Source organism: Corvus cornix, chromosome 2 (assembly GCF_000738735.6).
Source record: "Corvus cornix cornix isolate S_Up_H32 chromosome 2, ASM73873v5, whole genome shotgun sequence".
Classification (NCBI taxonomy): Eukaryota; Metazoa; Chordata; class Aves; order Passeriformes; family Corvidae; genus Corvus; species Corvus cornix.
The window spans coordinates 20,976,862-21,003,833 of record NC_046333.1 but is presented as its reverse complement, the minus strand read 5'-3'; the positions used below and the strand labels follow the sequence as shown (position 1 = coordinate 21,003,833).

General features: G+C 39.2%; 1 protein-coding gene across 1 annotated transcript in view; it reads right to left on the bottom strand.

Moving 5' to 3' along the window:
• Positions 1 to 26,396, bottom strand: part of CTDP1 (CTD phosphatase subunit 1) — a 102,781-nt gene extending 76,385 nt beyond the window's left edge. Inside the window, exons 1-6 of the mRNA XM_039571975.1 lie at positions 26,304 to 26,396; positions 12,133 to 12,216; positions 9,345 to 9,438; positions 7,752 to 7,880; positions 6,247 to 6,397; positions 931 to 1,021 (exon numbers count right to left, since the gene is read on the bottom strand). Of these exons, the coding sequence (XP_039427909.1) occupies positions 931 to 1,021; positions 6,247 to 6,397; positions 7,752 to 7,880; positions 9,345 to 9,438; positions 12,133 to 12,173 (506 nt within the window). The 5' untranslated portion in view covers positions 12,174 to 12,216; positions 26,304 to 26,396. The remainder of the gene's footprint in view (positions 1 to 930; positions 1,022 to 6,246; positions 6,398 to 7,751; positions 7,881 to 9,344; positions 9,439 to 12,132; positions 12,217 to 26,303) is intronic.
• Between the last annotated feature and the right edge of the window lie 576 nt (positions 26,397 to 26,972).

Genomic DNA, 26,972 nt, shown 5'->3' with positions numbered 1-26,972 from the left:
ATTCAAAATACAAACTTTAAACAAATTGAAGTTAGTGAAAAATAGGAAACAGCTCTTTTAAAATCTCTGTCCCAAAGGCTAGAAGCAGAAAACAAGGAACCTCTCCAAGAACAAACCACTTCAACATTTCAGTCTAGTTTTCACTGGTTTTTGACAACCAATAGCCCAAAATCAACTATCACAAGGTCAATACATGACCTATATATAGATAGGAAAAAGACACAAGAAGAGTTTTTAAAGAGTAGATTCACTCAATCCAAGATAAAGGAAACAGAAGTAACTAGTATCACCCATCGCCTAGGAGGAAGAGGAGGTAGAGTACTTAAGATGCATATAAAAAACAGAGCAAGAAAAGAAAAAAAAGCTTCTCATTCACTACAGTCAGGTGTGGAGGGGCAATAATTTTTAGTATTTCATAAAGCTGGATTAAATGTATCTGTCTCAGAAAAAATCTTGGCTTTATACCCTGAAAAAGATCAGAACATGAATTCAAGGCTTTAGATGACCTAATTTCAAGAAACACTAGGAACAGAAGGTGCTTTTAGCACATTTGAAAGCCAGAATACTAGGTATTCAATTATGAATTATCAAACTGAGAATTTTGGTTTAATTAAAAAAACCCACAACATACAAGTCATTATACAAGATCACAAGACAAAATGGAAATATGGTTGTTATTACAAGAATAAGAGGTGTAAGTGAAAACAGGATGCCACTGCATCACACTCTTACTGTTCTGCTACCACAGAACCCATTAAGTAGAGTAAATGCTGCAATGCCCAACACCTCAGTTTTACTGAGATGGTGTTGATATTTAAGAGGCAAAGAAGGATATAAACACATTAAGTGCAGAGGGAGTAATTTTTTTTTTAGCATATTTTCTCTGTTTCTTGTCCTATTTTGTACAATGCCTAAGACTCATATACATACCTAAGATTCCCAGTTTTAGAAAATGGATCAATACATTCATCCCTTGACAATATCCGATGGGAAAAAAGCTTCTTTTCAGGGTCCAAAAATCCTTTTGGAAGAAGAAATTAAAGAGTTAATGTTCAAGATGTTTGTTCCTTGTTTATGTTTTATATACTTCAGCTATTTTAATTTGTACAACAGCAGTTTAACAGACAATTTTAAGGCACGAGATCATGTGGGAGAAAGTACAGTGGATCAAGTATTTGTAGCTAATTCAGTGAGATTAATTTTAAAAACTGCATCTAATTTTCTTTCAAGATGGTAACAAAACTGAGTTTGTGATAGCCAAATAAATAAGGCTGAAAGAGATACAGCAGGTAACAGATACACAGTTTTTGCAACTTACATTTATCTCTCTATAGTTGGTTCTTTAAAGCTAAATGCTCTCCTTAGCTCATTATGCCTAGGGACTGCAGAGAAGTCTCACAAGAGTCGGCAATGTGCTGCAATACTTAAGCACAGTAGGAAGTTAAGGGACAGTTCCAGCCGGAGCTCTTGCATTTGTAGGTTTTAAGTTGTACTTCTAACAACTACTTCAATACATTTACACATAATGCATATATCCTGGGATTTCTAGAAATATTTAGGCCCAGTTGTAGTAACTTTCCTGACTGCACTCTTCAAACAAACAAACAAAAAAACCCCCAAAACCAAAACAGAAGCTGTGCTAGCTGATCCTAAAGCAAGATAAAGTGCCATTATTTAGGAAAATGGTGACTTGGGTGTACAAACACACATGCACATGCTTCTGAACCTAGTCTCAAATAATGACGTTCACCTTCATGAGCAGATCACAGCCACGTAATTGCTTAGAAAGAAACTGGCAAATTACATGCTAACCTGTATTTTTCATTTTACTGAATTTGTACTGAAGCTAGTATCAACTTCTCATTATTCTTATGAATAATACAAGGCAGTCAATACTTACTTGGGAACAGTCTTTTCAAGTTTTACTGTCTTTTATTTTAAATGGTGGCCATATTATAGCCAGAAACAGAGTTCAAAAGGACTACAGACTCTATGGACCAATTTCAATTTTCTTTCAAGGAGCTCAGATTTGCACAGAACATATGTTCAACTCCTTTTAACAGTCTAGCTCCCAAGAGTACCTTAAGTTGGGACTTCAAAAAAAAAAAAAAAAAAAAAAAAAAAAAAAAAAAAAAAAAAAAATCAGTCATCACTTCTGAAAGTTGATCCTGTATGTATTTAATATTAATGTGTAATTAGAATAACTTAAAACCCATAAAAGCAAGAAAATTCTGAGTTAAGGACAGAGGTTCAACCTTAACTCACCCGACTATGCTTAAGAATTGCTGCAAACTCGTAGAATCATCCCCTGTAGTGAGACCCTTGCAGTACCTAGGCATAATGAATTGAGAGAATTAGCTACAAAGATTTATTGCTGTACACACAGATACTTTGACAAACCACAAAAGCTGTGATACAAGTTGCTGTACTCCCCAACAAAATTCTCTTCTACTAATTGTCTGAGTAAACAGGAACTCTCTACACTGAATTAGACAGAAGTGCACTGATTACATGGCAAAACTTCAACGAGGCACTCAGCTGCAATGTTGCTGAGCTAAAACTGTAAGAAAAACAAAGCTGAAATAAAAAAGTCCAAATGCAGAAAGCCTGGCTGCCAGGAATTAGAGATAAGGTAGCATTCCAAAGCTTCACAGTAATGTTTTATCTATAAAATAAAAACACACTGAGGATAGAGCTCATCAAAGATTCATCTGCAAAGATACAAGCCCACCTTAGGAGAGTCCCAAGCTAAGCTACCTGAGTAAACAACACAGAAAACAGCACTGGTCTCTTTTTAAGAAGTTCTTTCCAGGTCAAACTGGTTTCTTTTAGATGTTCCCTAGTCAACTAAATCAACATAACAAACAATTTGATGTTTTCACATATCAGGGAAAGGGCACGTAACATTTCATTCATCATACATCATTTGTTTTCTTCAACACACCAGGCACCCACCAAAGCTGCTCTCTCACTCTTCTCTGCAGCTGGACAGGGAGAGAAAATATAACAAAGGGTTCATGTGTTGAGATAAGGAGCAGGAGGGACCAGGACAAACTGAGTTGACAAACTGAGCTTCCATTTAGTCTCATAAATCAGACACTGTGCTAGATATGTCCCCAAGTTTCGTGAACAAACCGAAGACACTATCACTATCCTTTGCCACATTAGGAAAGACTATCCAGTAGACTCACCTAGCAGAGACTATTCCCCCAGTTGTTTGTTTCCCATTATCTCCAACTGGGTCTTTGTACACAGACTTACTAACCCATATTGCCTGCTCTTACACAGACTCTCTTAAAAAAGAAAGTTTGTAAATAAATAAAAGCTAAGTTAAAACCATCAGAAGATACAAAGTTGAAAACTAACTCATGCTGGGGACTTCTCAAATCCCAGAGAAAGACTGAGTTAAATAGCAATTCCCAGGAGAAGTTACATAACAGTTGGAACCAACACGAATTTGAAGATGTCTTTTTGTAAATAAAACTAAAATTGAATTTCTGAAGAACCAGGTTACCTTCAGTTCTACTTGAGATTCTACTTCACAGCCCGGAAAGAGCTGTTGACTCAATCTTTCAAAAGCTGCGACAACTTCAGGCACTCGTGATTATACATACACACTATACATTCTGTAATATACTTGCTGTAACAAACCATACATATGAATGCCCTCAACTTGGTCCTACTTTCTAAATTTTGTTGTAAATCTGGAGTGATTTCACATAGCTTTATTGTTGCCTAATAGCATCTGAACTCAAAATTCACTGTGGCATTTTACAACTAGCTTTTAAGCTGACATCAGTTTTAAATATACCAAACTTCTCTTACGCAGAGTAGAAAAAGAAATTAAGTAACAATTGCCCAAAATAATTATTTAGTAGAGAAATACTCCAGGGAGCTCTAGATAATAAAATCCAAAGCTCATCTTCATAAACATACAGCCAGATATCACATTGTAAACATGTCAAACTAAAAAAGGGTTTAGGAGAAATTATTTCAGCAGACATAAATGGTGTTTACAAATATCAGCTAATTCCACTAAACAGCTGGCAAGAGTCAGCTGAGATGAGAGAAAAGGACTGACAAGATCTCATCTCTTTTTAAAAGCCTTCTAGGACACGAAAGGAACAGCTCAGAGTTCAGAATTCACAAAGAAATATAGGATGTATACACAGGACCTAAGCAAAGAACTTTTTTCTTATGAAAAAATCCCCAGCATTTTATTACAAATTTTTCTTTATGTAACACAGGGGTAACAATAAAACATCAAACTGACAGCTCTGAGAGAAATCATTTAACCAACACTGCCATCAAGTGTTCTCTATATGTATCAGCTATGTATTTCTATAATACTGCATCTTGACTGCACAGGTGGACCAAAGACTGGATCCAGAATTTGTCCACAGATTTCAGCTGAAACTATTACTAGCACTGCACAAATAACTCACTTGCAGTTGGAATGCTTTTGATGAGGTTAAACAGCTTCAAGCAGGAATCCAGAAATCTGTGGGTGTCAGGAAAAAGCAATACCCTAATTTGCTCATTTGGTGGCTATTTCCTCTATGGAATAAACGAGGTAGCTTGAGTAATGACCACAGTAAGTGTCAGCCTGTGGCAGCACAGGGACTGCAGGGTAGTCCACACTTTGGCTCAGAGATTTAAATGGGCAGAGGACCAATTCACACATTGAGAGAAGACAGGGAAAGCACTTAGACATCATGAGTTAACTAGCTCTGCAACTCCTCCCTGGCTCTGAAGGCCACTTGCTATACAGCTTCTGACCTTAGGTCACATCTTGGCACACAGACCCAGGTAAGGAAAATTGCCCCCCCCCACTTTCTGACTACCACATATTTAAAACCTAGTGCAGAAGAAAACTATTCCTCTTTTGCCACAGAAGATAAAAATGCATTCTAAGAAGTACGGATGGGTACAGAATTGTTAATGCATTAGCAGTACACAACACTTAATCCAACAGCAAGATTGGCAAAGCTTTAGAAGATTCTTCAAACTACAGTCAAAGACCAAGTGACATAGAAACATTCATTTGGATGGGCAGAACAGGACATGCCTCAAACCTTTCAAGGAAAATTAGCTGGAGACCACAAATAAGCATCACGTTCTGATTACAGAAATATTGTATGTCATTCAGAAGTCTCTTATACTTGTCACTGCAAGCTTCTTCTATGGCATTTAACATGCCTAAAGAATTGTTTGATTATATATTTTTTTCTGAAGTGTTTTTAGAGCTAACTAGGATAGCTAGCTCTCTATTTTGGAATCTTCCTTTCTTGCCAAGAGGTGTGATTACTGGGACACTGCTGTTCAAAGCACTCCTGGCAATATGACAAAAAAAGCAAATGTGGAAGACAACTTAAAAAAAAGCTAGGAGATATGGAACAGTAGCATGGATAGTTTAACAATCAGAGTCATAACCTAAAATATTGTTAATTGTATTGTCTTTGACCAACAGACTTGATAAAGGGAAGTGTGAGGAGAAAATGCTCTTCTGACAGGGAAGACTAAAATTGGCTTTAACCCCGTCTTGGCAGTTTAAACACATGGTGTCCCTCCTAACACGATTCAGACCCGTACACTTGCATAACCAGGGCAGGCTTCTTTTATGCTTCTTGGAAAAAGGAAAATATTTCAGCCAGTGACCCACACGATAGACTACTACAAGTTTTCACTTACTAGGAGAAAATATTTTTAAGTTCTTGAGAAAAATGTGTGAAAATACTGCTAGATTTCTGTTTTTCATAAAGTAAGTGCATCTCAGCTCCAGGACACAAACAGAACTGCTGTAAATTGACTTATAGCAGCAGAACTTCCTTTGGTGAATGGAAACAATGTGGGGTGTGGCATTCCCCACAGGATGATAATGTCAGATCATTGAGTTTTATGGAACGGGTACATTAGATTTGTAAGACAAGAGAAGTTGCATCTCATTGTTAGGATCCATAAACATAATTTCTTACTTAATAAGAAGGCACTAGTTAACAATCCAATTCTCTAACCATCAGTAAAGCAAAGCACATCTCATGGGAAAAAAAGGATTATTTCTAAAATTACAGGCCAGACAGGCACTGCCTTGTAAACAAGCTAAAAATTCTACTTATAGGACTATTTAGGAGGTCGTTTTGAACAAAATAAAGAACAATTACTTGAAAACAACTGCATAAAGAAAATTAATTATATGAGTACGAAGGCAGGGTAGGTAAGTATTGTTAAATGTAACATACTACTCACCTGCAATTGTATGTGCATACAATCTGCTGCCAAAAGTAAAAACATGTAATTCATAGAGCTTGGCAATTTTTTCCAGGAATTCCTTACAATGAGGACGCAAACGTGTGTGCAACATAGGCTCACCTCGACCTAACTGGAAATGAAATATTCCCTAGAAGAAAAAGCACGTTGAACATTATCAAAATAGCAAACAAAAATGCCAGCATTCCAGAACTACCCTCTTCTCTCACTTCAACTTTATTTGGTCCAACTAGACCAAAGCAAGTTTTGGCCACAAGATTACGTGGATGAATAAAATCCAAAGCCCATTTTTGCTCTGTGCCAGGCAGTCCAACAATAAGGTTTTCAAATGCAGGAAAGTCTACTGTTGAAAAATTTATGATGCAGGTGGCTTTCATTCAAACCTTTATTTATGGCAAACCAATCTGAGAAATTTCTCAACCTGCTGCAGATCCTGCTTCAGGAAAGTTCAGGATCTCACTACAATCAATACCTCTCAGTGAACTTCTGACAGATTCATTTCAATATGCATTGAGCTCAGAGAAGTATTTTCTTCATCCAACAAAGTCTATGTGTATGGAAACACAGCATCAGAGAGCAAACCAGGAAGGAAGCTTGCAGATAAAGATCCCAGTTAAAACGCTAACCCTAAAAACCTCAAAATATTTTTAAAAGTATTTTTCTTCAAACCATACATTCATACAGATAGAGGCCTTTCAGACACACTAGTTTTTTTAATCTTTACGTTGAATATTCACAGCTCCCTTTTCTCTTAATTGCAATGTACATTTCTAGCTTGCTTTTTCCTAGCAATTGTGAACATATGCTGAGCCCACTGGACATGCAAGAACGGGAAGAGGAAAGAAAAGAACTAAGCAATCACAATTTGCATGATATTGATGTTTGAGTTTGCATCCTCTTGTTCAAGCCACTGTACACATTTCAACACGTTTCTTGTTTTAGAGCTTCCAAATCAAATGTTACAAGCCAATACTCCTCGTCAGTTCAAGAGCAAGAGTTTCATGAAGAAATTAAACAGCAACACACAACCTCTCCCTGCCTCACTCCCCCCAAAAATATTTTTAAAAAATCTCTACACATACTCACGGAAGGACAGACATAGCAACACACAGGATTGCTCAAAAAGGGACTTTGAAAAGTAATTCACTGTGTCTGCCTCAGACTTGGAGGGAAAATAGTCTCATTACTGAGTACTCAGCTTGTGAATTGCAGAGGAAGGAAAGCAGAGATTAAAAATAGCTACCTGAAACATCTCTCAAAATGATTAGAAAGGAAAAGCGCAGGAAAGCATGAATGGAAAAAAGAAAACATCAATTTAAATGTAGAGAAAAAGGAACATATTATGGAAGACTTGTTTCTCATTTTCTTTTATTCTTCAACTACAATTTTACCTAACCACAGAACATTCTTTTAAAGAACCGTAATTTAAATATTGTCAGAAACACTCCTGTTGCTACACTGGCTTGCAAGTTCACCCCAAATACCTTATTGGACATTTGCTGGCAGTGCTGTTCTGTAGTATGGATCAATGTCTGGTCCAAATCGACCATGAGCACCAGTTTTCTATTTCGATGTAGTCGCTGTTGATCTTCTCTTCCCAGCTGCTCAGCTTGCTGTAACAGAAATATTCACTGCTAAGCTTAGCTTCATAGAAATAAATTAGGTTTATGGCCTTTTGTTTATTGTAAAAGTGAGAAGCATTTCTGCTACAAACTAACTGCACAAGAAATGATGCCTCAGCATAACTGTAGCAATGGCAGCTGTGCAACAATTTTTTTACAGAAAAAAATACTGCTCTCAAAGTCTGCTCTCAGACCTCTGGGACACTATTAACTCTTAAAATTCATGAACTCGACATAAAACTTTCAAATTTAACAAATAAGTAACCACTGATTTAATTTAAGTCCTAGTGTCTTGATAGGAAATAGCAGTAGCTTTGAACACAAAGGATAATTCATAAGTAGGTCTGAGAACTTTTGACTGCTATGTCCAGTAGTTTTGCATCATTAAGGACAATACGTCTGACAACCCCACACCGAGTATAAAACCGAAGCTGCTGGTGACAGAAATGATACCTGCCAACTTCAGGTTACAGAATGTATGTCTTCAGACATAAATAGTTAAGATCATGCAGTTCCACATTGGCACTAACAACAGAGACTTTATAACCCAGTAAACATGAGCGAAGTCTACTCCTCTTGCATGTGTTTACAAACTTTCCAAGTACCATGTGAAACTCTGTGTTCACTTAATCACTTCTGATAGCAAGTTGCAGTGTTACCCTCAAGACAGCTGAACTTAAAAGTAAAGTTAAGTTAGAGCACTATGAAGCAGCAAGATCAAGTGCAAACTGCCCTTTGAAACACTCATCTATGATGGGGACACCTCTAGCTGCTTACATCTTCATAGTTCCCCTCATTGGTGTTCTTTGAAGAATTACCAGAGACAAAAAAGCAAGTAGCAACGTAAAAAAGTTAAAACAGATCAGGTTGACAAAGAAGATAAACAAGAATGTTTATCTTCAAAATAAACATGCTCTTTCCCCCTACACAAACTGAGGGATTAACAAGCATATTTTGATAACTCAGATGAATATTTGAAATATTAATGAAATCAGAATATTTGGAACATTTGAAAAATAATGAAATAATTTTACCATAAAGGTAAGTTGCAGACAAACTAACTTCACTATATCTAGTGGGTCAATTTCAAGGTGAAGGTTAAAGCTAGTTTCAGAGACACTGCAAGCTTTGAACAGATTTCAGCTAATGGAACTTTTCACTAACTGTTCACTCTTAGTGACAAAAATGTTCAACTAGAAAGTTTACAGGCTACTGTCAAAGTGCCATCTTTTCAGTACACAGCTCTAAAAAAAACTGGTAAAAAATCTGATAAAAATCAATCTACACTACAATAAACTCACAAAAGCCTGGGGCTACTAATGTGCAATCCCAAATTCCTCTTCAAAGAGAAGCTAAACTTCCTGTACACAACATTTAAGAAACTACTATAATTAAGTTTCTCAATTGTGGTGCTACTGTGAAAGGTGTGAACAAAGAAAGCACGATGGTACTTACCTCGGAGCTAACTTTCAGTTCTGGGACGCTGTGAACCATTGATACAGTTGCTGTGGATAATGGCACGCTCTGCTTTCCATTCTTGCTTCGTATCCTAATCACACAGGGAAGAGCAGCATGACATGAGAGAGAAATAGCTTAGTGAAACGTTAAACAGACCAAAATCTGTAGTCTCAAACTAATCATCACCAAAAACTGATTAAAAAGAGCTATTTTAACTAACACACACTTTCAAATTCTTGCTAATGCAAGACAAAATGGATAGAGATCAAAGCAGCTCACCAGAAAAAACCCTGCAAAAAGTCAGTGTAGTAAGTTATACTTCCATACAATTATTTTATGACACGACACTAAGATGAAACACATTTAAGTATTGATTTGCATAAAAAAACAAGCTATAAACTAGGTATAACTACCAAACCACTCAAATTTAGAGCTATTCCGCTTCGTTGTTTTTTTTTTTTCTTTGCAATTACTCAGCATGCAATTATATGCTTTTTTTCCAAGCTAGAGTACGAAAAATTTAAACAAAGGACAGGCAAAGTTACTCTCTGCACAAAGAGTGACTGCTGCTTCACAAATACCATCCAAAAAAAACCCCATATATGCTCTTCCCATTGGCACAGAGTGAGGAACTCTTTGTATGCTCGTGTTTATTTTATTTATGTGCATATTATACACACAGACTTGGTGGTACACAGACGCGTGCATATACAGATAACAACACAGAAGAGGTGTCACCCTTGTGTACATATGACACAGAGCGTGTACAAGTGCACACACGAGTAAGAAATTGCTTGAAAACTGACCAAGAAACCCTGTATAGGATCCCTTTCACTGGCTTACAGCTTATATCAATGAATTTATTGGGAATTCTGACATTTAATTGATGATTCACCAATATTAAAAAATACTACCATACAAATTTTGTCCTAGGTGACACATGCAGATGTTTTAATTCTCCCACGTACCAGTCCTATTAAGGACAACGTTTGGTATCAGACCTACAACAAGAGTTAAACCAGATTTCACTTTGTGACAAGCAAACTTCTGAGGAACAACTGTACTGAGCTGAGTTGATGCAGACACAACCACAGACAGGTATCTTTCACTGTACCATAGTGTATGGCAGCACTGATGTCCAGAAACAAAACGTATTACTTGTCTAAAGTTTACGTGCACATTTTAGCATCTTACATCCTTTGCTTCAGAGTTCAGAAAAATCTCATATATAACCCTGAGAGACATTTCAAATGAGCCTTTAAAAATTATTAACTGTTTTCAGACCATTAGTTGAATGACTACTAAGAATGCTGTACTTGCTTTTCTCCAAGCAAGAAAAGCATCACGGCTTTTGAATTGTGTTCCGATGTAGGCTCAGCAGACTTAACACAGTATTTCAGATGTATAAGCCATTTTGTATAAAATGAAGACACATACATAAGACACAGTAAGAAGTATTAAGTGAAAAAATCTTAATTCGCTGGATACCTTGAGTTTTTCTGGATTTTTCATGAAACGATAGCAGAAGAACAATATTTAGACGTGACTGTATTCAAACCTCAAATCAAATATTCATTCAGGACAGACAAAGCCCTATTCATGATTATCCTAACTTCGCTAGGTTTGCCAAATGTTTATAAAATATTAACATTCGACTTTAAATAAGAAGTTATATCCAAACATCAACCAGGCTACTTCTTGCATAGCACTCTCAGTATTCAGTCCACTTGCACTAGTTTGTAGGATAATGTTCACAAAGTAATTCTTAACATGAGCATGAATTAAAAAGAAACTAAAGTATTTCCAGACAAACGAAATGAGTATGCAACATTAATTTATAAAATCTAGGCAACTATATAGCCTGTTTTGGAACAGCTGTTGAATTAGTAATGTGATATGCATAAGAAACATTCTCTTTACCAAGCAATGAGACAGAGCAAAGGAGAAATACAATCATCTTTTGAACTTGCTTTCTTTTTCGCCTAAGGCTTAAATTCCTTTAGTTCCATGGCAGAATGTTTCACAAAAAATTGAAAACAGTTAAGAAGCCTTAAATTGAAAGCACTGGAGACAAGCTAGCTCCTATTCAGACACAGTACAAATGAAGCAAGGTCGTATGAATGAGACTGCTATTACCTCTCAGCTATTTGCACCTGCACACATAAAGCTCTCAAGTTTACTAAGCCACTGTTGACACACCATACAACTCTCAGTCTCAGTGGTGAGTACATGGAAAGCAAAGTGTGACGAGAATTTACCTCTTTACACATGCTCCTTATATTTTCTACCTAAGTTACCCAACATCATCTCCAAGAAAAAAGAGCACGCACAGTTCTTAAATCCTAAATGAGTGGAGACCTCAGAGCAGCCTTCCAGTACCTGAAGGGCCTAAAAAGAGACCTATAGAGGAACTATTTATATTTTACAAGGGCATGTAGAGATAGGACAAGGGGGAATTGCTTTGAATGAAAAAAGCGTAGGTTTCATTAGCTATAAGGATAAAATTGTTCTCTGTGAGAGTGGTGAGGCACTGCAACAGGTTGCCCGGAGAAGCTGTGGATGCCCCATCCTTGGAAGTGTTTAAGGCCAGACAGGATGGGACTCTGAGCAACTTGGTCTAGCGGAACGTCTCCCTCCTCATGGCAAGGGGGCTGGAACTAGATGACCTCCAAGTCCCTTCCAGCTCAGGATATTTATGACTATATTTAGACAACAAACAGATGGAAGAGCTTGAATCCCTAATCGGAAGCAAGGAGAAGTTGGAAAAAGAGCTGACAGTACTTACTGAGTTAAATCCTGGCCACATTCTGCACACAAGCCTTTCATAACAACAGGATGGCTGCATCCTTCCAGTCTCACCAAGACAGTCCTGAAAAAGATGTAGGCATTCCATTTACAGTAGGTAGATCACAGACATGTAGATCAGTAACCCACAGATTGAACGAATTCAAAGAATAAATTCTGGTTATGACTTGAATGTCAGCCCCTTAAGATACATGCTTTTGCCACAACATGCTGAAAAGGACAACCACCTAAATCTTCAAATTATTAATTTTCACAACTTTAAAAGTCACCGAATCATATACTAAGGTCAGTTTCTAACCATAGTTTAGCAAAGAAATTCAATGAGAACAAGTATTGTTTGTCCAGAAACAGTTTACATTCACTTAGATACAACTCCCCATACATAGATACAACCGTACAGAACTACACAGTAATGAAAACCAAATGCAGAAACTTCAACATCACAGAACAGCTTAGATTCTCTTATTTAAAATCACTGAGTCCAACCATTAACCTAACACTGCAAAACCCACCACTAAACTATGTCCCCAAGCACCACATCTGCATATCTTAAATTCATCCAGGGATGTCCCCAGGCAGCCCATTCCAATGACTGACAACCCTTTCTGTGAGAAAATTTCTCCTCAAATCCAGTATAAACCACCTCTAGCACAACTTGAGGTAATTTCCTATCATCCTATTGCTTGATACTTGGAAGAAGCAACTCCCACCCGGCTAAACCCTCCTTTCAGGCAGTTGCAGAGTGAGAGTGGTAAGGTCCCTCCTTGAGCCTCCTTTCCTCCAGACTGAACATCCCCAGCTCCCTCAGCTGCTCCTCATCAGACTTGTGCTCCAGATCCTTCAATGTCCTTTTTGTACCGAGAAGTTCAAAATTTAACTCAGGATTTGAGGTGTAGCCTCAACAGTGCCAAACACAGGACCAGATGAGCTCAATACCAAACTCAGTTTATTATTTTCATGGCAGACATATATTGCTTCAATCTTCTCATAAAAATATTTTAATTTCTGATCCTTAAGCCTTGAATCAACACATCTTAAAAACATAGAAAAGGGTATTTTATTCTTTTCTTTTAAACAATGGCTAAACCAAACCAGAAATTAGAGCTGGAAACAGAGAAATGCAACATTCACTATTCCAAAGTGTTTAGAAGACCAACTCGACTTTTCAGTTGAATAGTCCAACTAAAGTATTCCTTGTCCAGTTATCAAACTTCCAGGTCTTGAAAATATCATTATTTATTTTCTTTCAAACACTTAACAGCTATTATAAGAGTCTTGTTTTCTTCAATACAGTTGGAGAAACTGATCTTTCAGACTTATTTTTCAAAAATTTTAGTAAGTAGATATAGTTTAGCTACTACAAAATTTCACCAACTCTGCGATAATGAGCTACAACATCTCCCTAATATTTAAAAAAAATTAAAAGGTCAAGCAGCTAAAAAAACCCCAACCAAAATGCAAAAAATAACAAAACCTGAGCTCTTTCATAAACTGGCTGTAGTGTTTTAAGTGTGGCTTCAAACCTGTAGGCAATAAGCAGACTGCAACAGGAAGAAAACTGTTTTGCAAGCTCAAATCTCGCATTCATATATCTGACTACTAAGTGTTTGGGAATTCCAAACAGAAACCCACTTTCTAAATAATACCTGCAACTGCTTACTTGCAGTGTGTCCCTTATTCTTCAACAACCAGAAGAATGATGACTCTACTAACAAAACTGTAGTTCGTGCCCACAATGAGAATTATTTTCTTCTTTGAGAGCAAAAACTAGATGCAGGTCAGGTTTATTTCAAAAGAAGTCTTCACAAGCCATCATACTACCAGTATTCCCACTTACAAAAGTGCAGATCTATGTACTTCTCACTGGCAGACATTATCTGCTTGGAAATTACATCTCCTCTTCCTGTGCAGGCACCTTAGATCTTCTCTTTATAAACATGCTAGGTGTTTCACAGAAAACAAATAATTAGTCTTGGCTCTTTAAAAGAGCTGCGCAAGATAAAGTATTTTTGTGGCCCTTCATTAGTGGCAATTCACTGTGGATTATTTCACAGATTTCACAGAATTTAGGTCTCCTCTCATCCCCTTGTTTGCATTATTTGATTCCTCTCCCTACTCTCTTTAACAATATGTCTATCTTGCTGTCTTTTACACTGATTCACTGCTAAGCTCCTTTTTAGGCTACCAATTCACACTAATGACCATGTCAGAATTTTTCATCCTCACCATGTCTTCAGTGTATCAATCAGTAATTAGACACACCTAAAAGGCCAAAAAACCCACCCCCCAGTACAAGCTACAGAAACATGCTTAAGAGACTACAGTGACTGAATTTATACCCTACATAAATTGGTTTTCAATAGTTCAGGAGGAAAAGAGCCTTTCAATGCCAGCTTAGAAGGCACAATATCTCTAGACATTCTTTACTTTGCAGTCAAGGAAATCTCACACTCCAGGTATGCAATAGGGGAAGCTGGCATACTCCTGGGCTGAGGTGTGATTCAGAATTGGATGGGTAAGAGCAAAGATTTTTATTAGAAAATTAGAGTTCTAAATTATTCACTGATACTGTTCCTAAAACTTCTCATACCAAGCATGACCACTCAGTAGCAGTTTTTCCCCTGCAAAATCTAAACATAACCAGAACTCTTGGCCACACTTAGATGTGCTAGAGATAAAATAAAAAGTACATGATACCAAGTCCTCTGTCATACTGTTCTCTGTGATGTTTAACTCAAAGGACAGAGGAAGAACTCCAGAGCCCTGATAAACTTCTGAGCAACATACAACCAAATGGTCAAGTTTCAATTACAACTGTCAGGATCTTACGCAGACTTCTCTCAGGAAAAAAGCCCAACACTACTTAGTGTTGCAGAAAGCCTGAACTCTACTAATGTCTAGGCATACTTAAATTTTAGCACATGTGCTTTAATTAGTAAAAAGAAGCAAACACAGACCTCAAGTAGAAGGACTTTTGTTCATGTCACACCTGGAAGCTCTCCTTTTACTGTTGAAGTGAGGGATTTTCAAAATGTAATGGCCAAGATCAAAGCAAATTATGAGAGAAAAGTGAGCAGAATCAAGGTGTGCATGTCTGGTTCTACAATGGCTGCATATACCAAACATGGGTTCAGGTTTCTGCCTGTTCTCTTCTCCAGGTCATAAGTGAAACCCACTTAAAAGAACAGAGCCTTTCCCTACTCCATTTCTACAAAGAATAAACAGATTTCCCCCTCCCACCCCCTCCAAATATGAGGGATTACAGCACACTTTACTGCTGGCGACACTAATAGCATCTTCCTCTTCTTCAGGACCTACCTGGTCATAAGCAGAGCTCAACTGGTTACTTCAACAATAGCATTCCAAGGAAAATGCCACAAAAGATGCTAAATCTTCTTCTAGCTTTACAAACTGTCCCAGCTGTGCAGATGAGCTGGGTGAATCAACTGGGTAAGAACCACTGGGCTGTGACAAGCACACTTTTTTTTCGGCAACTGTGGAGGTGGCAGATCATTCCAATACCCAGACTGATAGCTAAATGACTGCAAGAGAACCACAAACTACCTACGTAGCTTCTTTGGTACAATGAAACTTGAACCAGTAAATGAGGAAACCCAGTCTGGACTCTGATTCACATTCCTTCCAGATGTGCTTGTAAACAACAGAGAAATCAGGTGTGCCATTAAAACAAAATTTTGGTTTTTGTGGCCACAATCATGAATAGGAACAGACATTCACCAACAGCCTAAGGATGCAGGTTACCATAAGGTCACCACCGTTCTCCCAGCACTTCCACACTTACATCGTGTTTCTAAACCAAGTCCTTTAATAATATCTTCTTTAAGTCAGCAGCATGGGAAAGGAAAAAAAAGGGAAAGCTTTCATGAAATCCAATACGATTTTTTTTGCTTTTATTAACAGAGGAAGTCAACGTCTGTGCTAATCCTAAAGCCTGGTCATTACAGCTGACTTCAAATGGAAGAACTTCGTATCAAGCATAACCATAGCACTTGTTCCTGGTAACTTAATTACATTGGAAAGCCAAAACAGTTCTCATGTCTGTGCTGCTCCTCAGTTGTAGCAACCAGTTTACCAAATCACTGAAGGGAACTCACTGCAAACAAAAAAGCAATCCCTTAAAGTTTTAGTAGCGCTTAATTTTATTTTTGGTTGGTTGTTTGGTTTTTCTAAGCATGATCTAACACTTCAGCAGTAAGTGCAGGAGTTGAAGGAGAACAGAAACAAAAACTTCTTGACATGTTTTTTCCCATGGTAAGTTAGCTACCTGCATCAGTGGGCCAGCTGCAGCACATGAGTACGATGGCCATGAGATCTCTTTGTGGTTGTCTTCAGTAAAGCTCTGTATCTTAAGGATACTTAGCATAACACAGGAATAGAGAGGTTCCCTCTGTTACTTAGAACTAGTCTAACCTGACTGTACATTAGCCATGGCCTTCTATTACAGCTTGGCTTCACTTCCAGAGGCAATTGCTCCAATGACATGCTGCCAGAGAAAGGCAATGGTCTTTCTTTACTCCCCACCCTCATGTTTCCCCTCCTCTGGCACTTCCAGAAAGGACTATTTCAGTACACTGCAAGATAGAACTCACCAGTCTCAACCAAGTTTTCTGCTGGTTTTAGAGTCAAGCAGCTGATAAGAGCAGTCTATCAAGGGTGACTGATCAAAGCTGCAAATGTTTTACAAACAGGGCTAAGACTGGGGAAAAGACAGACACAGTTTGAACAACTCACATTTTCTCTCCACAGTAACCAGGCCACTTTGTTAGCATTTATCTTGCCTATCTGTCAAGACTAGCTTGGACAACTCCAAGTCATGGAAACATAAGTTTTATTTATTATCTTAAAGTCTGTTTCAAGGTACCATGCATTGGCATTGAAAATATAGTGCAATATAGTGCACATTTACAAGATAAAGCTACTGCCCTGCACTGACTTGTATCTCATGTGAGTGTTGGCAGCCAAGCAATGGCTGGGTTTCCTAAGATCTGTTTGGTATAAAGAGAGACATCAAATACCACAAGAAACACACAGACCAAGTTGTCACTGTGATCACTCAAAGCTGCTGTTCTCAATCTGATGCCATATACTCTTCCAACTAGCATTAGAAGATGTCTAAGTGTATCAATGCAGCAAAAGGAGATGCTGGTGTGCAAGTGAACAGAAGTCATTGCCCTGGTTCTGCAGAATGCTCAAGAAGGTGTTACTGGCAAACTGTCAAGGGGTAAAAATATCAAATGAACACATCTTCAGATCAATGATTATTAATACCAACCATTACTGAATCAACCAACCGATTTAGAACAAGTATGAGCACAAAATCTTTTAGTTGTCAGATGAAGTTAGATTCAACCTAAAGCCTACTTCTACAGTTTCATTAGTCAGATTTCTGAAACACCGACATTTTTGTTTGCTTATACCAGAACAGTATTTTGTGGCATGTGTCTGCAGCATTTAGAACCACTACTAAGAGCCCTCAAGACCAATTTGCATCAAACCACAGCCTTTGTTACATAGGACTCCAGTTTTGTAGCAAAGATTTTCTCAAAGCCTGAATCACCTTGGTCTCACCATGTAAGAGTACTTAACAACTGGATTTATATATTTATTTAACCCTCATTAATGTCTGTGAGGAAGCTGAGAGAGTCTTTGAATAATTGATTAAAAATACCAAGGATTCAGAAGGACACATGGCCCTTGTTGCTACCAGCAACACATGGTCTATAGCCTCTTGAAGCTGTTGGAGGAAATGTCTCATCAGTCCACTACAGCAGCCACCTGACTTACACTCAAGGACAGCAAACACAGACAGCTATATATCAAATACTCATAAGCCCCAAAGGCCTCACCCAAACAAGTCAGACCTTTTGATAAAATCCCCCAAAACCCCATGCCCTAGCCCAGCCAACTATGTAACAACTGCTGTGAGCAGCAGCTCACAGAAAGCACAGTTCACACTTCAAGGCGTCATCTCAGTTCTCCAAAGCTAATGGGGAAATTAAGGGTCTTGAGATTATTTTTCCTCTGTTAAATACAAACTATTCACAACTATGAGTTTAAAGTGTTGTGAACTTTTTTCTTCTACTTTTCAGGCAAAATACCTATTCAGGCTTAGAGTAAGGTCATAAATGCCAAGAGAAACACAGGCCCAGAGTTTCTGGGTTTTATTTATAATCCAAAAAACATCTTATGCTTGAAGTAAGTCTATTTCCATGACTCGCAAGGCTTTACATATTTCCATTCACTTCTGGAGAAGAGTCTTCATTACAAGCAAGGAGGTAACCCTCCTTCACCTTCTATGCAGACATCTGTGAACAGCTTCTTGCACGTTTCAAAAAACCACTGCTAAGAGTTAACAATGTATAATAAAAAGGTACAAAAAAAAAAGAAAAAAAAGCAAATGGCCTTGCAGCGTCCTATGCATAAGATCTAGTAAATCTTTCAATATTATTTACAATGTGGGTTTTTTTATTTAGAACACTTTAGACCAGAAGTAGTATTATTTAGGAGAATTCAAAACTAATTGTTTTTAAAAGGGAAAAGGTAAACATACAGTTTTCAATGCTTTTACATAGAACCCCTTCAAAACAATGAAATTCACACAGAATGAATCCAGAAGTGGAAAGATGCAAGCTTGTAACTCTGTAACTTGTTTCTTTAGCATTAAGTACTTCTAATAACTACAGAAGAAAACAGGCTGTCATATCTCAGTAATTCACTAAAGCAATAAACAGTTCTGCAGTCCACTCTCCCCATTACTGTTGTCAACTATTGACATTACTTTTATGCCTTTGCTTTTCTATCACCACTTCTCTTTGACATGCAGCAGTTCCCAAATACTTGCTGCAAAACTCCCCCTGAGAGTTGAGGAACATCCATCTGACAGCAGGATCAATCCAAATCTATGCATAGGAAATAAATACATGCGATGAACCCTGGCAACCTAGGTGGCATTTACTCAAAAAGTTGAAGTGACTGAGTAGTGACTGTACGGCCTTCTAATTGACACAAAAATAATTAACCTAAACCTGAAATTTTCTCAAACCACACTTCAACTTTCACATCACTTACTCGCAGATGAACAGTCACAAATCCAGGTGACAACAGTCTTGGACTAATCCCACCTCTGACTCATTTTTGGTTTTTTTCAGGCATATACCTCTCCTTCAGGTAAAGTCACATAATTCCTCCTTATCTCAGACCAACTTACCACATTCCTCCTATGCCCAGTCAAGATCACCTGTAATCACCGGAACAAATCTGGTTTGCCTCCTGCACCTGTAGGCTCACATCTAGATAATCAGCAACAGATGAACACCAAGACAGCCTGGACACCACAGCAGAGAAAAGTGACTGAGAAATAGACCATTTCAAACACACACACACAGCTGACATCAAAGCTATAAACATGGGCTTTGCTTCTTCCTGTGCAAAGAAATCTGGGAAGATCCTGTGGTCTCCCCCCCTCTGCCTTGGAAAGCTGCATCTATTAACAGAATATTACACCTTCTCCAAATATTTTATCACCTTCCCCACTGAAACCATGCACTTAGGCAATCACAGTCCCTTTGTCTGTTACTTCCAAACAACAAATAAAATGGGAAGAGGCTTACTGCAGGATGCACAATCCGCTAGTCTAACAGCTTCCTCCCATCCTTTCCTTTTTTAGATACTGCGGCAAACTTACCTGGACATGGCAACCTATGTGCTTTCCTCTGGGACTTACCGTTAAACCAAATGAACTTCCATAGGAAAAATTAACAACTCTTAACACCCTTAAGAGCAATTATGAACCAGACTGTCCAAAGTTACACCACAGTGTTCAAACAAGGAGCAGCAGCTCCACATTTGACAACCAGATGACAGAAACGGCATCATGTGAGCCCAGAAACCTGACACACTCTGAAAGCAGAGGACAACAGCTTAGAAAGCTGGCCACCTTAGAAAGGGTAAGTGTGATAAATAGCAGTAAAGTTAATTAAATTCTCTTCTTGAGGAATGCCTTCCCTGGGTAGGACCACTTGCCCCATCGCCCTTCCGTGAATGGGAATCCACAGCATTCACTCCATTAAGCTTCAACCAAGACCATTTGCCTTTCACACCATTTCAAATGCTGTGAAGTCTTAGATGTAATTTTTAAACTAGGAAGCACTAAAAAGCAAACAAATAGGCATTATTCAATTCTACTGTGTCAAAATCACTGCCTTATGCTACAGTTTTTCTCAAAACACTTGTAGAAAAGCAATTTCGGTTGTGTTTTTTAAGACATTAGTGCAATAGTGACCTGGCAATATCCCAATTCTTGCCTTAAAAAAATGGAACATTTCCTTTAACACAGCAACACTGTGTTAAAGGAAACTGGGGGAACCTTTCCAACTTCCAAAGCCTTTTGAAGACTAGTAGTCTCTCCTGCTGGTGACAGTTCTATCCTTCCCCTATTTCCAATTCCATAGGTCTAACTTCAGCAAAACCAAACCTAGACAAAAAGTATAATCAAGATCCTTGAACTGTAACCGGTAATGCATTACTTGCTCTCCAAGAAGTCATTTCATGTTCCTCTATATGCTTTAAAAGGCAACTACTTCTAATTCAGCTATCCATATATGGTAGAAGACCTTAAATTAACCTTTAGTATTTTTAACTACACAAAACAGACATCCATAAGAATATTTCATAAGTGACAATTTACAATGATTTGTCTATTACCATTCTCCAAAAGAGCTCCCAAAAATTAAAGGCTGGCAGCTCTTTACTAAGCCTTGAGGCTAGTACATCCCATCTGCAAATACTTTTATATATTATCGTCAGTGTTTAAGATTTTGAAATACCATCACCCCACATTCACTTTTATTTAGTGAGTCCAAATGTAGCATTAGCCATTTACCTAAGGGGAGTCTTCCACTAGGTAAATCTGACTTTGAAAATCCAAACAGCTGGGATCCCTACCAGGATGAGCCCCTAAGTTAACACCAAACACACAGTCATCAAATCAGAAAGCTCCAAGTAGGCATGCAAGTTGTACTACTGAGATTGCTCAAGAGAAAAAAACTCTTTGGGTCAAGACAATCTTTTGGGACAATTCAAAGCAAAAGTCTTGTTGCTCTCTTCCTTCCTCAAACTTTTCCAATCCCTCCCAGTTCAAATGGCTATGTATTTTGCAAATAAAAATTAAAGGTCTCATTTCAGTTCTCCCATTAGAATTTTTGTCCATACATTTTCTCTTCAGAGAGAAGAATTACAGAAAACCATGTGGCAGTCGCTGAGAAGAAACAACATGCACATTTGCCTTTGAAAAAGACTGGTTTTCTAAACAACTCTAGTATTAAAGCAAAGCTCAAAAATACCCTAAAGAAACTACACAGCAATAACTAATAAAGAAAATCCATTACCATTTGGGTAAAATACAATCTATTTCCAGCACAGACATCTACAAACCAACATTTTAAAAAACCTGCTTGTAGTTCTACAATGGGATGCATAAAACAGTACCATGAGCTATCTCATTCTGTCTGCTGGCCCATACACTCACACACAGCAAAAAGCCCTTGAGCAACTCATAGTACAAACTAAGAGAGTAGAAAATCCCCCGGTTTGGGAGAAAACTTGTAAAAATAAGAATGTTACTAAAGACTATCATACAGAATGTCATATGAAACATATACAACCTCAAAAATCTTACTCCCCAGTGTTGACATGCCATTTATTCTCTTAATGATTCTACTGGCATTTACACAATCACTTTGATCTGACCTATATATGGGCTACTGCTGAAGAGATAAATTACTCTTTCCCTACATCACACTCCTCTTGCAGCAACTGAACAAAATGAGGGAATTGCTTACTATGAACCATTTTACAGGAGGTTGGGTGGGAAGGACAGAAAGAAAAAAAGATGAGAAACCATGCCATCTTTAGCTCCATGATTTCCAACACCCTAGTCAATGCAAGCTGAAGGCACTCAAGTCGGAGCATCCCTTCCAGCTAACTTGTATTAGCATGAAGCAATCAGGAAACCATGGTCTAAGAAAGCCACACTGAGAAAAACTGCGTACTCAAGGCTTCTACAACCACACTACTGGTAAATTCCAAGACTGATGCCTATTTCCAACCAAACCTGATTGAGCAGCTTGATTCTCTTAGATAAAGAAGCTCGACAATTTTTGTGAAAAATGGTCGTGTAAAGAAAAGGCACTTTGTCCTCTACCATTCAGTGCAATGAGCTATACTATGAGCTTCCAATTGTTAGGTGCCTAGGAATAGGAAAAAGAGAAGGCAATGAAAGACAAAAGCCCTAATTTAAAACTTGCATCTTTTTCAATATCCAGTTCAACCAAACACCAGAGAGATGGCATTCTTTTACTGTTTCTTGGTATCACAGTAAATGGCAGAAAGGAGAGGGGAAAAATATAAAAAAAAGACACACAAGAAACAAGTCAGAAAGACGCATACAGGCATTTACTAAAAGAAATAATGCAATGAATACAGGCATAAAAAGGAGTTAGACAAGAGATACCGTAAGCTGGGATCGTTACGTATTATTCAACAATCCTCAACGTTTAGCACTGAGGGGTTTTTTTTTTTTAGGCTCTTATCATTAAATATTTGTCAGGATATTATGAAAACATTTGTGTCTAACAAACAGCCAAGGTGTTTTTCCTGTACTTTGTTAAAAGTGCCACCACTTTAAAATAAACTACAATTCATTAGCAATTTCTTCCCTTTGGAAGAATGTAAAATGCATGATGCTGGGGTCTGGGGTTAAGTGGACAGTAAACTAGGCCCTGAGCCTATGTGACATTAGATAACCAAAAGAAGATACTCTTTTTAAAATACATAATCAAGTTTCTGGCACAAAAAAATATCAAGCAATGACACAAAAATCTACAGTTTTAGAGAACAAATCCCCACCTCTTTCCTGCTATCTTCTCCAAAACCAAAAAATTACAAGTTTTGCTTCACTAGGATCCAGATAGTTTAAACAAGATTTTTATTACAATACAAATATGCTGTGTAGAAGAACGTGAATTTTCACTATTAAAGGTATGTGGTAAGCCACAAAGATACCCAGGTTAAATATACAGGTAATAAATATTTTGGAAGACTTTTCTAATGTGAACCAAACATGACCCTTGCAATAGTCTGTCCCATCAGTAGGGCAATCACTTTATTTTAGAAACGCTTATTGAAATATTTGCATAAAGCATTAATACTGACCCAACCCAGAATCCTGACATACCTGTAGCAGCTTCAGAATGATTAAGCTTGATGGGTAACAGGCACAAATAATACACAGAGCAGCGCAAGATTTTTGGCGTTTTATTTGTTGCTCCTGCTACCCCTCAAAATTATGCTTCATTAACATCAAAGGCCTTTCATTAACTGCTTCCTGTCCTCCCTGTTATTTACAGTCCTAAAAGGTTAGACATCTTTCTCTCTCACGTTCCAGTCTGACATGCGATGCAAGCCTACCTCTGCTAGAATAAGCAAAAGCTACCTACTGCCTTGGGCTCTCCCCTGGGGAAAGTTTGCACCCCTGTCAATGCTAAAAAGTGGGTAATCAAACTACAAGAAAATTAAGTGCTATAAATGTGCAAAATTACTTTCACACAGCAAAAGATTTCATCTCATGCCCGGTCTAAAAGAAAAATAACCAAAAGTTAGAAATGTGTCTTCTTAATTGGGAGAGACTTGTGCTAAATGATGTCTTTATTTCCAGAAATACTATGACCTAACGGACATAGAAGAAAACTCATCCACTCATATTGTTTATCCTCAAATAAAAAGGTTTAATCAGCTTATCTTCTCATGTTTTAAAGAAAAGGAAAAATATTTTCAATAGAATACTTCTACAATGTTCAGGGTCTGACAAATACTTGCAAATATCTTTGGTTCACAGAGAATTTGGGGCTAAACCAGCCAAGTTCATTTTTCTGAAGGTAGCATTGCACCTACCATTCTGGATAGTTTGGATTATAAAAAGAGCATCTTCTGCAGATGGTGAATAAATTTCAGCTTAGTGTTACTTACTTTAATCACACCTGTGTTTTAATAAAACAAAATCTTAAGGTATATTGAAATATTGTTGATAGTGAAATATTATTTCAATTCCACAAAATGGGAAGCCACAGGCAAGAGATTAAATGCTTGCAAAAAAACCTTTTAAGTGACCAAAGAAATGCAGCTATGTCTTTAACTGCTGACGAGTTCTACTACCCTTAGGTCATGCTTATTCTACCTCTTCACCTGAAGCTTTCCCTTGCAGTCACCCAGTAAATACCACTGCAACATGCAACAGAGGAACCAGACTGAAAAGTCAGAATCCCAGAAGCATAATGCTTAGCAATGGTCAGTATCAAATACTGTCTTTCAGTCGTGTAAGATACAAATATTCCAGAAGCCAAGAACAACGGTAAGAAATAACACCATTTATTTTCTAATTGTCTCAAAGCAAGAACTTGCTAATTATAATCACGTGACTCAAGACTAGACAAATCCAGTAAGAACACTGAAAAAAAATTTGTGCATTCCAGTCCTGAAGTTAACATTGAGCAAAACTAAAACACTGCTTAATCAGACCCAGACTACTTTAAATTGATTACATTTTTCACTTAGAATATTTTTAGTTTCGTTTTCCTTCCAAGCGCTTAGCTAACACAATGAAAAGACCAGAAAAGGTTATCTCCCCTTGTATTTAGCGCTAGCAAGATGAATTTCATCATGCATATGGTGTTTTAAAATTTCAGTCTGTACTTTTAAGATCTTTTTTAGTCTGACCTAGCATTTACAGTACCTTTGTTCTACCTCAGGTATTAAAGATTGTCCATGCTGCACCAGATGCAATAGCAGAATCCTGATGTGGCACAAAAGGAAAGCCACAGTCTTATCTCAGAAAGAGTTATCTCTATAGCAAGAAACACACAGCTTGTACCTCCTCAGTAGCACATTATATTACTGACTGATATAAAAATGCATCAGACTGGGTTTTTTTCTTGAATGTTTGAGAGCACCCTCATACACAGATGCTTTGCATATACTAGTGAATTTCAATCAAGAACGTTTAGGCCAGGCTGCTCTCACCTAAAAATCAAGAGAACTGCAATCAAACAAAATAGATTGCTGTCATAAAACAGAGGAAGTAGAGTGTTCCACTAGTTTCCTGTCGAGAAAAAAAATCTGCTCAAAGTACAGGGTAGCAGGCTATTAGACAATTTAACCTAGAAATCTGAGAGGCCCACTATCTATCAGGCACTTAAGAATTTAAAAGTTAACCAACATTCAGCCTTATCAAGACAAGCCCATTGCTAAACTATGGAAAAAAATGTCTCCTTTAGTCTCTTGCTCTTCCCAAAGTTAAAATTACAACGTCTTGTTTATGCTTGTGAAGCCTTATAGATGAAAACATCTACAGTACTAAAACATTTAGGCTGCCAATATTATGTGTAAGGTACTTAGTAACTGTAAAATGCCTTGCTGCACTGCTGTTTCCTACTAAAATTCCTTCTACTGAGCACAAAATTATCTGTTTGCCCCCCGAGTTTTGCACCAACCTGACTGCCAAACTAAAAAGACTATATTAGGACAAGAGGCAGTAGGCAGAAACTGATGCGTAGCAAGTTCCACCTGAACACGGGGAACAACCTTATTGTGCTGGCGACCACGCACTAGAAGAGGTTCCCCAGACTGTGAAGCCTCCCCCACTGGAGATCCCAAAACCGTCTGGATGCAATCCCATTCAACATGCCATAGGGCGACCCTGCATGAGCAGCGAGGTTGGACCAGATGACCCACTGTGGTCCCTTCCAATCTGACTCGTTCTACGACTTTGTGATTTCCAAGTAGCTTTTCCAGTAAGAGCAGTTTTTAGAGAACCCCGACACAGCAGGAGATGCACAGCTCTCTGAGACAGGGCTCACAGCGAAGGGCTCAGCTCTGGAAAACGGGAGTGAAGCACGATCCCTCAGCACCTCCCCGGCCGCTTCCTCCTCCTCCTTCTCCTCCTCGCTCGGCAGCTTCCCTGCGCAGAGCTTCGGAGGAAGGGCCTTTGTGAGCAGGGCCGGGCCCGGCCCCCTCGGAAGAAGCGCGAAAGCCGCGTCCCGCCGCAGGCTGCCCGCGCCGCCCCCGCCCCGCACTCACCCGGGCGCGAGGACCTGTCCGGGCCCGCGCGCAGAGCTCGCGCACCACGCCGGGCCGCTCCGCGCGCAGCCTGCGCTCGGGGCCGCCGCGCTGGGGACGGGCGGAGGCGCCGCTGGCGGCGGGCGGCAGGGGGGCGGCGGCGGGGCCGGCGGGGCGCGGAGCGGGCGGCGGCGGCAGCGGGGCGCAGAGCGCCAGCACCGATCCGATCTGCACCGCCGCCCCCACCGACACCTTCCACTCCAGCAGCCGCAGCGGCCGCGGGCCGGGAGCGCGGATCTCCGCCACCGGGCCCTCCGCGCCGGGCCCGCCGCCCCGCTCTGGCCGCTCCTCCATCGCCCGGGCCGGGCGCAGAGGGTGGGTCGGGAGTGCCCGGCAGTGGGGCCGGACCTAGCGCTGCTGCTGCCGCCGCCGAGAGAGTGCTGGGCGCCACGATAGTCACCGGTGGCGCCGACAGCGGCGGGGTCACGGCGGCTCCGCGCAGGCGCCGCACCGCGCGTCCGGCCGCGCTTAAAGGCACAGGCGCGGGCGGCCCGGCCCGCGGGGCGGTGCGGGGAGGAACTACGGCTCCCGGCAGCCCCCGCGGCCCCGCCCGCCGGCCCCGAGTGGCCTCACAGAGCCAGCATTACAGAACATCCCGAGTTCGGACCCACGGGGATCATGGAGTCCGAC